At 44.6% G+C, this 13,694-nt stretch overlaps 1 protein-coding gene across 2 annotated transcripts in view; it reads left to right on the top strand.

Annotated features, from left to right (window-relative positions):
* Positions 1–1,383, top strand: part of ZFP64 (ZFP64 zinc finger protein) — a 66,591-nt gene extending 65,208 nt beyond the window's left edge. For both annotated transcript variants that reach the window (XM_074347456.1, XM_074347457.1), the window contains one exon: positions 135–1,383. In XM_074347456.1, the coding sequence (XP_074203557.1) occupies positions 135–844 (710 nt within the window). In that variant the 3' untranslated portion in view covers positions 845–1,383. The remainder of the gene's footprint in view (positions 1–134) is intronic.
* The last annotated feature ends 12,311 nt before the right edge of the window (positions 1,384–13,694 follow it).

Genomic DNA, 13,694 nt, shown 5'->3' with positions numbered 1-13,694 from the left:
GGTGGCCTTAGGAGGCGACGGGTGATGGGAGTTCAAAGACCCAACCATCTCCGCAGCCAGGCGTTCTGACGCATGATTTGGGGGAGTTCTGTTTGGCCTGCCCACTCTAATGGAAACACACCTTCCGTTGCTAGGGGACACCCCCTTCCAGTGCTGGCTCTGTAGCGCCAAGTTCAAAATCAGCTCGGACTTGAAAAGGCACATGATCGTGCACTCGGGGGAGAAGCCTTTCAAGTGCGAGTTCTGTGACGTCCGCTGCACCATGAAGGCGAACCTCAAGTCGCACATCCGCATCAAGCACACCTTCAAGTGCCTGCACTGCGCCTTCCAGGGCCGGGACCGGGCCGACCTCCTGGAGCACAGCCGGCTGCACCAGGCCGACCACCCCGAGAAGTGTCCCGAGTGCAGCTACTCCTGCTCCAGCGCGGCCGCCCTGCGTGTGCACAGCCGGGTCCACTGCAAGGACCGCCCCTTCAAGTGCGACTTCTGCAGCTTCGACACCAAGCGGCCCAGCAGCCTGGCCAAGCACATCGACAAGGTGCACAGGGACGAGGCCAAAACGGAGAACCGGGCCCCGCTGGGCAGGGAAGGGCCCCGGGAGAGCAGCGCGCAGCACGTGGCCAAGATCGTGACCCAGAGGGCCTTCCGCTGCGAGACCTGCGGCGCCTCCTTCGTCAGGGACGACTCTCTGCGGTGCCACAAGAAGCAGCACAGTGACCACAATGAGAGCAAGAACTCGGATTTGGTCACCTTCCCGCCCGAAAGCAGTGCCTCGGGGCAGCTGGGCACCCTGGTCTCCGTCGGGCAGCTCGAGACGTCCCTGGAGCCCAGCCAGTGCCTCTAGTTCTGCCCAAGAGGGTGGTCAGCTGTCCAGATGTCCAGGTGCCCCTGCCCAGCCCTCTGCGGTCAGGCCATCAAGCCAGACTTGTATCACTAGCTCCGGAGACGCCTGCTTCAACCTCACAGGCCCACAGAGGCGACGGCTGCAGTCCCCGTGGCATGAGGGCAGGTGCCACGGAGACTCCTCTCCACGTGGCTGTCTTCCCTCCGAGAATCGTCCAGGCAGGTTGACTCGGCTCCGAGGTGTGGGTCCATCGAGCACTGCTCTATCCAATAGGGATAGCGTCTTCACAATGGATTCCAGTTCTAAAACTGATCCATCTCCGATGGAATTATGAAACTCATTAGCCTGACCACATGGGAAAACTGAAACTACACTGATCTGTAGAAGGTTAAGGTGGTGGCAGGGTAGGTGGAGGGCCTGGGGTAGCCAGAAAATTTTGATTTCTTAACCTGGGTGATGGTTTATCAGAGTAATTCGCCTTATACATTTTTGTGTGGTTCCTTCCGTCTGTTGTCTTACAATAAAAATGCAAACTCATCTGTAGAATGAGGGACACTCCATTTTTATGTTCTCCCGTAGACAGGTTACAGTGTGGGGTTCTCCAGTGCCACCCCGCCCACCTCCCATCCCTTCCCCTGAGTAATTTCGTTGTAAATGCACGTGGGATTTCTGTCTTAGCGCTGCAGTGAAGAGAAACGCAGTTTGATCTGTAGGTGGCACCAAAGATCAAGTTAACCCCAGCTCAGCCTGTAATTGTGTGTTGTGAAATTCAGAATTTCTGTGCTTGTGTTTCTAAAAGAGAAATGAGGGGCCCACTGGGTCCTGGACTTAGTTCTGGGACGTGTGATGTGTGGGAAAGCCTGAGACAAGTGTCTTTCATCACCGTAAGCCCTTGGTGTTTGCTGAACCAACAAGCAGGTGAAAACCCAAATTTCTTGTAAATGGACATTTTATTTGACCAAAGCTTAAGAGGCTGTGGAATGACAGTTTATGCAAAGTTCCTTTCTTCAAATACAGCCTTTGTTTAATACAAATTCTCGTGTGCCCTTGTCAACCTAAACATCCCTGCTTTTAAAACATTGAATAGATTTCATTGTTTTTGGTAAACTGGGAAAAAGGATGTGAAAACAACTCTGTTACTGGTTTATATGGGGGCTGTTTCACTTAGGACATAGCTTACTTTAGAAATTGTGTTTGAACAAATTGGATTCCACGGAAGGGTGGCATCAGGAGAGTGATAACGCAGTTTTGAATCTTTGCTGTAAGAGGGAAAGATGGAGTTGAGGGTGGAGATCCATGATAGAAGGAATCATTTCTTTGCGTTGGAGTTATTTTCGGTTGTTCGGAAGGGTTTGGCTGGGGAATGCTGGTGCATCTTACAGTCTCTTGTCACCTTTGTGCCATTTGTCATGAGCTATCAATGTTTCTGTTCTAGGAACAGAAGGGCTGTTGACCTTTCTAGTGGAAACCCATAGATCGAAATCGTACAAACATTTCTTGTACTTCCTGGTGGTGTAGCTCTTGCGACAAAGAGGAAAAATAGCCTTTTTGGAAAGCGTTTTTCACAACTGTGTGGGCGTCTAGGGTCTTGGGTCCACCCTGGTATCAGCTAGTAAATGTGGATACCCCGTAGGGCAGAGGTCAGCAAAAAGTTCTGGACTAGATAGTAAATATTTGAGGCATCGTGGAGCCAGAAGGTCTCTTTTGTGACTGCACCAGAGCAGCCAGATGGTGAGAAAAAGAATCCACGTGTCTGTGTTCCAAGAAAACTTTGTAAAGTAATTCAGGAAGTGGGAGAGCGACCTGGCTAACCCTGCTAGGGTGAGACTTAAAATACACAGCTAATCTCCAAATAAAACTGGGAAACAGCCATAATGGCTCAGAGGCCGCTGACGGGGTGCAGAGCTGGGGGGGCCAAGTTTCTATACCCACCTCCGTTTTGTAAGGTTGATATGGATCTGAAAGGAAAAAATGATTAATGGGTATGTTTATAGTTTGACTTCACCTGGAACCGGGGGTTGGCGAACTTTTTCAGTAAAGGGCCACTTAGTAAATATTTTGGGCTTTACTGGCCTTAGTGTCTCTCGAAACCATTCAGCTCTGTTCACCTCTGTAACACAATCACTCAATCCGCCGTCGTCCCTGAAGCAGCCGTGGTAACAGGTAAGTGAATGGGTACAGCGTTGTGGCAATAAAGCTTTATTTACAAAAAACAGGCCATGATTTGGAGGGCCTTCTCTTGCTGACTCCTGAGCTGGGTTGTTCGAGTGCAAGCAGCAGGGTAATGGATGATGGGTAAAAACACGGGAGAAATACTCAGAATGCCGACTTTCCCAGGGTCCCTTCAAGGAAAGTACAGCTTCATGCCAGAGACAGATGAGTTCCAGATTAGGCTCTGGGATGGGCTGAGTCCTTTTGATCCATACTCAGTGCAGCTATAAAATCTCCAGCGAAGAGTCCAGAAATCAAGGTGGCATCCTCTTGCTCTCCTCCGCCCAAGGTTTCTTTCTGCCTTCCAAAGCTGTACAACACAGATTTTGTGTTTGTCCACACATTCAATTTCTTAAAGAAAAAGGATGAGCCTCAATTCCTGTTGCCATGGTGATGTGAGTCCTTACTCTGAGCCACGCACTGGACTAAGAACTTGACCTGTGTTAACTCATCTCCTTCTCCCAGGTGCCAACCAGAGCTGGAACTGGGGCAAGACTGAGGAGGCCTAGTCACCAAAAACTCGGTCATCACATATTCTAAAGCATAAGGCACAATCTTTTCAATTGGCAAAGTATGGCCCACAGGTCAGCTGCTTTGCTTTTGTAAATAAAGTTTTATTAGAAGTTGGCCTGGGAATTAAGGCAGGGCTGTACAGGGGCAGACTTGGTCCTATCTTTAAGATTCTGATGTTTTTGTTCATAGTGGATTTTGTTGCCTTTCGTTTGGTTTTCAGAAAAGTTGCATTAAAATATTGACTTTGATCAGTGAGATTTTGGACGTCACTTTGTACTTGCACCAGAGAGGACGGCCTCAGCCACCTCACCCTAGTCCCTGCCTCTTGTTCAGATACAGAACCTGAAGCACAAAGGTGAAGCAACTTCTAGAACAGAGTTGGGTTTCGGCCCCAGGCAGTGTAGATCCAAAGCCCACGATTTTAACCAAAGTGCTAGACTGGGTCTCCCGTAAAAAAAACAAATCTTTCGTTAGAGTAATAAGCTGATCTCAGTGGGGTGAAGAGAGAACAATCCAGAAGGAGCCTTCTCCTGTTAAAAGGTGATGGGGTCGAGGAGGGAGGAGATGAGAGTAGCCCTGCCTCGGGCACTACTATCAGGCTGAAGATTTTACCTCAGATTCTTGGTTTGCTTGTCTGTAAAACGGGCCATTTCGGGCATTTGGCTTAAGGATAAAATCAGCTGGTTTAACACAAAACAAAAACTGGCTCCTCTGTGTCTTTTCTCGTTTATTTTGTTGGGGGTGGTGAGGGTAACTGAGAACTTGTACTGTGACTTTACGACATTGGGCTCTGTGGTTTCTGTCCTTCTCACCCCCACTCCACAGCTTCATGTGGTCCAAGGAGGTGGCAACTTAAGCTCCAGCCAGGGTGGGAGGAGGCCATCCTCCCTCCCCTTAGCACAGCTGGAAAGTTGCACATAAACCTCTGCTCTCCTCCCCCGGCCACCTGGCCACTCAGAGGCGTTGCTGTGCTAAGGGTGCTGGGAAATCGTGGCTCCGGAGTAGCCCGTGCAGAGTTAAAACCCGGAAGGATGCTGGGTTCTGAGTGTTCTCTGCCCCCGAGCAGTGGCGCAGACTCTTGAAGGCTCGTTTTCTGTGAAACGCCTGGCACAGGTCTGGGACACCCAGGGTATTTCTATACACAGACATTTCTGCTTTATCGGGGCTTTCCCGGGGCTCCCTCTGCCTGCTCTTAGATACTGGCCACGGCATTCTTCCGAGCTTTTCTGTCCCTCCAGTCCCGCGGGTCTCAGCTGGCTCCATGCTGCCATCCCCTGGGAGGTATTTGGAGTCCGTCTCTGTGCGGAGGGGCCTGGGCATCGGTACTTTCTCAGGTTCCGCAGGTGATGGTAAGGTGTAAGCTGGCAGGTCCGGCTGCTCCGGTGAAAGAGCAGGGCCGTCTTCGTGGGCGGTGCCGTCACGGAGGGCTCCACGCTCTGGTGCGTGCTCTGCTGTCCCCGTCTTGGAATTCTTAAATTTTTTTTGAACAAGGGGTCCTGTGTTTTCATTTTGCATCAGGCCCTGCAAATTATGTAGCCAATCCTGTGAAGGCAAGAAAACGTGCCTAAGAAGGAAGCTGTCTGCATTGCTGGTACAAAAAAGGTCTCAGCCTTTGATGCCAAGACTCCTGGCTGGGGAGGTCCGGCCGGGGCTCTGGATGGAACACGCACCATGAACCATGAAGTTCAAGCATTTCCCTGCACGATTCCATTCAAACGTTACAACGAATGGCATTGCGTTCACCCTCAGGAGGGAAACTGGTCTTCAGAAAAGTTAATTTGCTCAGTGCCACAGGTACAGGATGGTCCATCCCGGGTGTGCTGGACTCCAGGGCCTGTGTGTTATCTGCAGCCTGACTCTCCCCTTAGTCTAGGGCATCTTCCACCGGCAGAGGTTGGGGGATCAGGGATGGAAACTTTTGAGTTTTTAGTGTTGAGGCAAAAAAAAGGACAAGATCTTTTGCACAGATGGTGAGGCCTGTCGTTGGATTGGAAAAAAAATTTCGAATGTGAGTGTTGTTGGATGATCGGAAAATGCCCCTAGGCCGCCTGCCCGCATGCTGGGAGCAAGTATGGCAGGAATGACCCAGGTTACATCCCCCAGCACGGGCAGGTTACACAATTACAGTCTATTTTGCATCGATACTGATGGTTGCTGATAACCGCACTTGAACTCCCCTGAGCGCGAACGGCCCGCGCTCAGCCGCTCTCAGGGAACACGTGGCGAGGACCTTGCTTATGCCCCACCTTCAGGTCCCTCTGCTTTAATAGAGAAGAAAATGAAGGTAAAGAGGCCTGCAGTCCAGCAGCCGGTCGGGATCAGACCCCGCGTCTGCGCTCCTTCAAATACCCAACGCCGCCTGCCTGGTAGACCCACCTTAAAGCCAGTTTTCTTCGTTGTTTTTTTTTTTGAGTCCTGAACCCCTTTGTGAACCCAGTGGGCTCTATCAGTCCCCTCTCTGAGTGATGTTAAAAGAATAAAGCAAAATGCATTGGTTTGCCAAGGAAAACAGTTATATTGAAATGGTTATCAAAGTGCTTCTTGGATTATGTGCAGTTTTATTAGCATCACAGTAAAGGCTGTAACAGCAAATCCACTAACTAGAGATCTTAAACAACGTGGGGGCTAATTTGAGGATAATTTATAGTCGGCCTCTGGCCTTCCGTAGCGAGGTTCCTCCATGCCTGCGGATTCAACTGACCACGACAGTGTAGTGGTATAGTATTGACTGTTGGGGGAAAAAAATGTGTACATAAGTACACCGGTGCAGTTCAAACCAGGGTTGTTCAAGGGTACTCGAATTTTGAAGTAGAAATGTGCATAATAAATGGTATTGCAAGATAGTTACAGCAACCAGGCTGTTACATGAAAAAGTAACTGATTTCTTTTGTCGACTGAATCACCGGCCCTGTTAGTGCTGCTGTGGTTTGGTACCTGCATCCCAGACTGACACGTGCTCAGTTTCAGTAAGAGGCCAGTGAAATGAGATTCATCTTCTTTCCCATCCGAATCCCTGGACCCTCTCAATTACATCCGTGGTCCCTTTGCCTCTTGTGTTATGACCTCCGGTGTGAGTGGAACTTCTGGGGTCTGGCTTTCTCGGTAAAATTTGAATTTGCAGTTGCTCCCATCATAACTAGACCCATCAGCACCAGCACTTAAATTTTTTACCCCCTCTAAAAAAAAAAAACTTGGGAGGGATTCACCAAACAGGGCTGTCTGTAATACCTACGTACAGCCCTTTCGTGACAAACGGTTCTTAGGATGGCTCAGTTCTCACATGGTAGTTTGAGAGACTTTATAGAAAACAGACATTGTACATTTGACACACAATTCTGAAATTCTCAAGGCGTCGCACAAACTCACGTGCTCTCACACTGTGCCGTCTATTTCTTGAAAGGTCACAAAAGACTGGCTTCAGCCTGATGCTAAGGGTAAGGATTTTGTCCAAGGCTGGGGGAGTAACACATGAGGAAAAGAGCTGTTATTCTGGTATGTAGCCCAGTGTCATCTGCATGTGTTCATGTTAAGCATCCTAGGAGGGAAATGGTTATTTGAGTCGTACTGGTTGTTACTTGTAGATTTGAAACAATCTATCTTCATTTCTTTTAGTTTTTGATCAATGACCCCTTCATATTTAAGAGAAGTTCACATCTTGTGTGTCGTTCTTTCAAAACACATAGACATCTCTGGATTTTGAAAAGAACTGGACGTATCTCTTCTTCCATTGTCCATTTGTCCCTTGCTGCTAGAAGACATTTCTAACATCCATATCTGAGGGAATCAACAGTGCGGGCAGCATTTAGAAATTTTTTTTTTTTTTTTTTTTTGTCTTTAAAAGAAAAATATTCTAGATACTCATTTCTCTCCTGACCCTAGCCCAGTCTCCAGCGCAAAGGTCGGCAAACATTTTTGTGAAGCTGGTAGTAAATATTTTAGGTTTTGCTGGCCTCTTGCACCTGCTCAACTCTGACCTCACAGCACAAAGGCAGCCGGAGATGACTCATAAAGGAAGGCGCGTAGCAGTGTTCCAGTAAGTCTTTCTGGACAGTGAAATTTGAATTTCATGTGATTTTCCACCACAAAATATTTATTTTTCTTTAATTGTCTCAACCATTTAAAAATCTACAAGCCACTCTTAGCTTGTGGATTATACAGAACAGGTGGTGGGTGACCACGAGGAACACCAGGCAAAGGATGCGGGGGATCTCAGTGTTGCTTCCATGACCGCACGTGTCTCTACAATTACCTTGGTAAAAATGTCAGTTAAAAAAAATAAACTAACAGGTAGTTGGCTGGATTTAGCCCCCAAACTGTCCGTTTACATCCCCTGCCAGTCAGAACTTAAATGATACTTAATTTTAAACTTCTCTCCAGAATTTCTTAGATTGTTTTTGACGTGAACGGAATGTTTGAATAGGATTTTTTCTGACCCGTGCTGTTCCCAAATAATGGTTTATATATTGCAGTTCAGGTACAAAAGCCTCAGCCATGTAGCTGTTGTAATCGAAGATTCTAGTGTGTCTTACATATCTAAGTGATACCAAGTAAATTGACATATGTCAAAATGTTCGCTTAATTAAAAAGCTCTTCCTAAATGTGAAAGTCATTTATAAAAAGTTCTGCGGTCTTAAAATGATTTCTTTTAAAATAATACTCCATACACATGTCTTTTTGGGGTTTTTTTTAATCCAGCAATATGAGAGGAAAGGCAGTGAAGTCTCCCCCCTACCCTAGTCCCCCATTTTCCCCTCTGGGAGGCAGTCACCATTAGCAGTGCCTGTACCTATAAAAGTTTTGGTTTAAAATTTGTCATCATGGCTGTCTTTTGGGGTTAGCTGCCAGAAATAATCATTATAGGAGCTACCAGTGCCACATGGTGCTCCAAACCTCACAAACATCTCTACTCCACACGCCAACTCTCCAGTGTAGATGATGCTGGCCCCACTTTACAGATGGAGCAGAGTCATCAGGTACAAGCAGGTCGGGGTGTCTGTGTGGTTTTGTGGTTTGATGGGCTGAAACCCTCCTGATGCTGAGTGACTGTCGGTACGATGGTGACTGAGACACTTAAAAGATGAGCCACTTTCTGGTATCAAAAGTGTTCTCTTAAGAACTGTCAATATTGCAAAGCAACTTTGTTTTATTACAAAAGCAATATGCAATCACTGGAGGAAATGTAGGAAAGCAAAGTAAAAATTGAAAATCTATAATTCAGTCATTGCAACATCTTGCTTTGGGGGCCACCTCCAGCCCAGAGGGAGAAAGGAAATTTTCCATCATCAACACAGTGATGAAAAGCTTTGTGGAGAGCTGTGGAATACATCCTTATTTCCCGAAGATGAGGTTTAAATATATGCTAGCATGGTAGTTGAGAGCCCAGAGGCTGCAGTTCGAATACCTGGTTTGCATTCTGGCTCTGTCATTTTATGAGTTGTATGACCTTGGTCATACTACTTAAGACCTTCTATGCCTCATTTTTTAAATCTATAAAATGGAGATAATCATAGCACCCACTTCACAGAGTTGTCATAAAGGTTAAATAAAGTTAATCTACGTAAAGGGCTAGAACAGAGCCTGGCATGTGCTAAGCCCCAGATCAGACTAGCTAATTATAATTTAAAATTTTTTATGAGTAGTTAATAACTGCCAACAATTCTCAATTAAGGAGTTTCCTTAATCCTCAAATCAGTCATGTGTGACTTTGGAATTAATTACATATTTTATGTATTAGATTTACTTTCTTAATAGTAATTTTTGACGCACCTACTTGAATTAGGACCAACCTTCACACACCTTCCCCTTTATCCTCTTCTCTTCGGTCAAGTAAGAAGCGCCTATACTTTGAAAATAAACAGACGTAATAGAAATAAGTGGACCCAATAGAATAGGAAGCACGTTTTCACCATAAATAAAATTTAATTCCACAGCCAGATAAGGGGGGGAAGAGAGTTCACATGGCCTGTTAGGGGGAGACTTTGGGAGGGGACCAGTTTAGCGGTATCTTCCAAAATACTAAAATCGGAGTTCCCTGTGACCCAGCAGTTCAACTTACAGGAATTCCTCGCATGGAATTAACCTGATTAGGCGTGCAAATGAATATGCGCAAGGATGTTCAGAGCGGCACTGCTCACAAGAGCAGTTAACGGGATACAGCCAAGCGTCCGTGAGTACAGGTCTGGGCAGGTGATGTTACAGCGGTCCGGTCGTGACCACACGTCACTTTAAAAAGAACCAAAGTGTGGTTGACCCATGTGTGTTGATGTGCAAGTGGTTGAAGGTCAGTTAGTAAGGGGGGGTGGGGGGAATTAAGCTGCAGAGTACTCTGTACAGTTTAATCCCCAGTGGTGTTTTTAAAAAAAGGTGTATGCGTGAATATTGTCTTCAAGGATGTGAAATAACTTTGATGGAGGGTGTCCCTGGTAAGTGAAGCAGATGTGGGAAAGAGGAAAGCTTTTATTACTTGAATACCCCTCTGTTCTGTTAGGCTTTTTACAACAAGCAAGTATTAAATGAGTATTTTTTAAAATAGCTTTTAAGTTTATCCACCAGATTCTCATCTGCTTCGCCGGTTTATTTCTGTCGGTATCCATGTTCTAAATATAAATGATGTATTAATTTCAGTGTGTAAAATCCTAGGAATTTCGAAGTTCCACGAGCACTAACTGCTTGCGTTTTACTTCTTCTAAGCTCTGCCTCCGCACCTGTCTCTCCCTCCCACCCCCCTACTTGCCTTTAGGCACTTTTTAATCTCATTTTCTCGAAAAATACTTGGACAACCAACTGAAAAGTGCCCTTTAAAATGCATTTTGTGAATTGCACGGAACCTCTTCTTTCCACAGGTGAGCGTAGAAGAACTGATCGCTTTCCTGGGTTTCTCTGTTATTCTCTGACATTCTAGCTTCAGGATAAAATAGGAATTTATCCAATTAGAGCAGTAGTCATTTCAGCAGCTAACCTTGTTTCTGCCCCAAAAATTCAGTCACAGAGTAGATCTATTCCCTGATTCCATCTAGAACTCACCTTCCATGCTTGTGGTTTCTTTTAATAAAATATCTCTTGAAGAACATGACTCTTCCGAACAGGAAATGTTGTGCTGGGGTAATAAGAGTGTATTGCTGCATCACACCAAAAGGAAATATTGATCTTAGTTTTTTTTTAATTTAAAACTGTTGCAATATAGTTACTTTTATTATATAAATTAAATTCATGCTTATATAAAATACAAAATAATACAGGAAAGTAAAATTACCTAAAATCAAGTCCCAAATCCATAGGCAGCAGTTGCTAACATTTTGCTCTTTTTTTTTGGTCTTTTGCTCTGCTTAGTATGTTTTTACATCATTGTGGAATGTATGTTGATATATACACAATTTGAAATTTATTTTCCCCTCTTTGTAACCTAACATGGCATTTCTTCATTCTGTCAAAACTACGTACGTTACGTACCATTACTCCCTTAGTGGACATTTGGGTTTCTTTTCATTTTTTTATAATTAAAAGTTATGCTACATTTATCATAATGCATAAATTTCCATCTATAGGATTATTTCCTTCAGATAGATTCCCAGAAATTGAATTACTGGGTGAAAGTTCATGAACGTTTTTAAGGCTCTTGGTAAGCGTTGCCAAATTGCTTTCTTCAAAAGTGGGGCCGGTTTCCCCTCGTCAGCAATGCTAGAAGGCCACGCCGACTTTCCTCGTCTCCAAAACTGAGTATTATTTTAAGTACTGTGCTAATTTGGATAAGCTGATTATCATTATTGCCTTAGTAACTTTTAATGACATTAGTGGAGGACTTTTAAAAAATCCATACATGATCCTATTTTTGGGTAGTTAAGTGATGTATATTAAATTTTAAAATGGCAAAAAAAAAAAAAAAAAATGAGTGTCCTGATGACCAGATATCAGTTTGCAAAAATGAAATCCCCCAACGCCTTAATCCAGCACCATAGGAGGCACAAGACATAAAATCATTTGAAATTTTATTTAGCTTTTTACTAAAGAATTTTACTTTATTTAGCTCATAATTACTATAGTAACCAGCAAAAAGGGAAATTATTAAAAATCTGGACTGTTTTCCCAAGGATGTTGGGAATTTATACCATGAGCCTTGATTTTTTTTAATCAATATTAAATGCCACTTGTATATAAATCATAGGACTCAGCAGATGCTGTAACTTCTAATTGGACAGCGCCGTTCGTGATGACCAAACGCTGCCAGCATAATTTGTTTTTGGTGATGACTCTGCTTGAAAATTGCTGGGCAGGGAACCATTTCTAATTGATTACCCTTCATTACAAACAGCCTCACAGATGGTTTCTACTCCTATATTTAAATGTACCTCTTGAAAGCTGAACACAACAGTGATCAAGGAAAGGGGACGAGATGGGCTCCACAAAAAAAATAAATAAATAAATGTACAGCTTTGCCGAATTTTCAGTAACTAAGGGCAACCTGAAAATTGGAAATGCTGCAGTGGATAAAGCGCGTCAGAAAATGAATGAGAGCCGCAGGGTGTGGTGGGGAGATGGAGGGAAGCAATTCCTTAAAATGTACATGTTTAAAAGGAAGGAAAGAGAAATGCTTCTCTAGTGTCTATTAAGGACTACTCCTTGTTCTCATTTCTGTATCCGCATTGAATTATTTGGGAGAAGATTCAGGATTGCTGCAGAGTAGCTTCGTTTAAGAGTAGTTAAAAATGTGTGATATGAGTCGTCCATCGATGCTTAAGGGCTGAAGAGGATCTGAAGATTACAGACAGCGTGTTGATTTCACTAGTTAAAGAGAGAATCCTGGTTCCCCATCTTTCTGTCTTTATATCCGTAGAACGGGTTTCTATAAAATCTAACTGAAAAACTGGCAGTAAGAGCACAAAATCTTTAATGATGTGAGCTTATCCCCAGCTGCCTGTAACGATACCACAGCTAAAAAAGATTATATCACCCATAAAACTGTCTGGAGAGAACAGACAGTTGACGCCTTCAGTTCAGAAATATTTACTGAACACATACTATGCTGGCTTTATGCGAGCCACGGAGAGACATGAGAGAGAGAGAGGGAGACATCAATATATGATTTTATTCCTTTGAAGTAATTGTATTTCAGTCATTGCTGTTATAAAAATAATACATGAAAATTTGTAAAAGATTTAAATGTTACATATAACTGAAAAAGAAAGACGAAGGACAATTTAATCAATGTGGCTAGGAAAATATACTATCAAGCCGGGAAAAAGTAAAGTTAGAGTCCCTGCTTCCATTACAAAAATAGATCCCCATTGATTAACAAAACTGACAGTCGTGGAAGAAAATATGGAAAAATACATTTGACTTTATTCAGAAGACCCAAATACCGTCAAAGAAAGAGGTCTGACAGCTCCAAATTCCAAACACCGGTAATAGTAATAACAGTAAAAGTCACCAAATAGCAAATTTAAAGACAAGCAGGATACTGGGCAAAAACTTTGCCACCTACTTTTTCAAATTACTAACATCCAGGGTACATAACGGACTCTTTCGAGTAAGTAAAAGACAACCTGACAGAGAAAAGGTGACAAAGGCGTGGACAGGAAGATGATGGGAGAAGATGGATGTGGTTAGTACCATTTGCAAGGGGCTGACTCGAGAAAATTAACTTAATGGGGACAGAGAGTTTCCAGCCATGAGATGGGCAAACCTTGTACAGTTGGTGATACCAAGTGTTGACAAGAGTGGCTAAAATGGGCTGGAGGGGGTGGTATTGGTCAGTGGGAGAGAGTGTGCTTAGCATGCATGAGGTCCTGGTTTCAATCCCCAGTACCTCTATGGAAAAAGAGTGGCTAAAATATAAAATAAGGGGCTTGAGGGTCCAGTCCCTGTAATGTACAAACGTGTTATGTTGCTGTCTCAAACGAACACACTGACTTGGACAAAACTGGAAGCACTCCCCGAGTGGCCCTGCCTTCTGCTGGTTGTGGAGAGAGTAGAAAACAGAGTCCCTGCAACTGTGGTTAGAAGCCTAGCTTCACGTCTCAGTCCGGCTCTGCCACTTACTGGCTGAGAGGCCCGGGGCGGTGACCCTCAGATGCCTTTGCTTCATCCTTGCACCAGGGGATCTTAAGCAGGACTGTTAATTTCCCAGGAG

The sequence above is a fragment of the Camelus bactrianus genome, chromosome 19 (assembly GCF_048773025.1).
Source record: "Camelus bactrianus isolate YW-2024 breed Bactrian camel chromosome 19, ASM4877302v1, whole genome shotgun sequence".
NCBI lineage: Eukaryota > Metazoa > Chordata > Mammalia > Artiodactyla > Camelidae > Camelus > Camelus bactrianus.
Note: the sequence above shows the minus strand (reverse complement) of the source record. Positions and strands in the feature narration are given on the sequence as shown.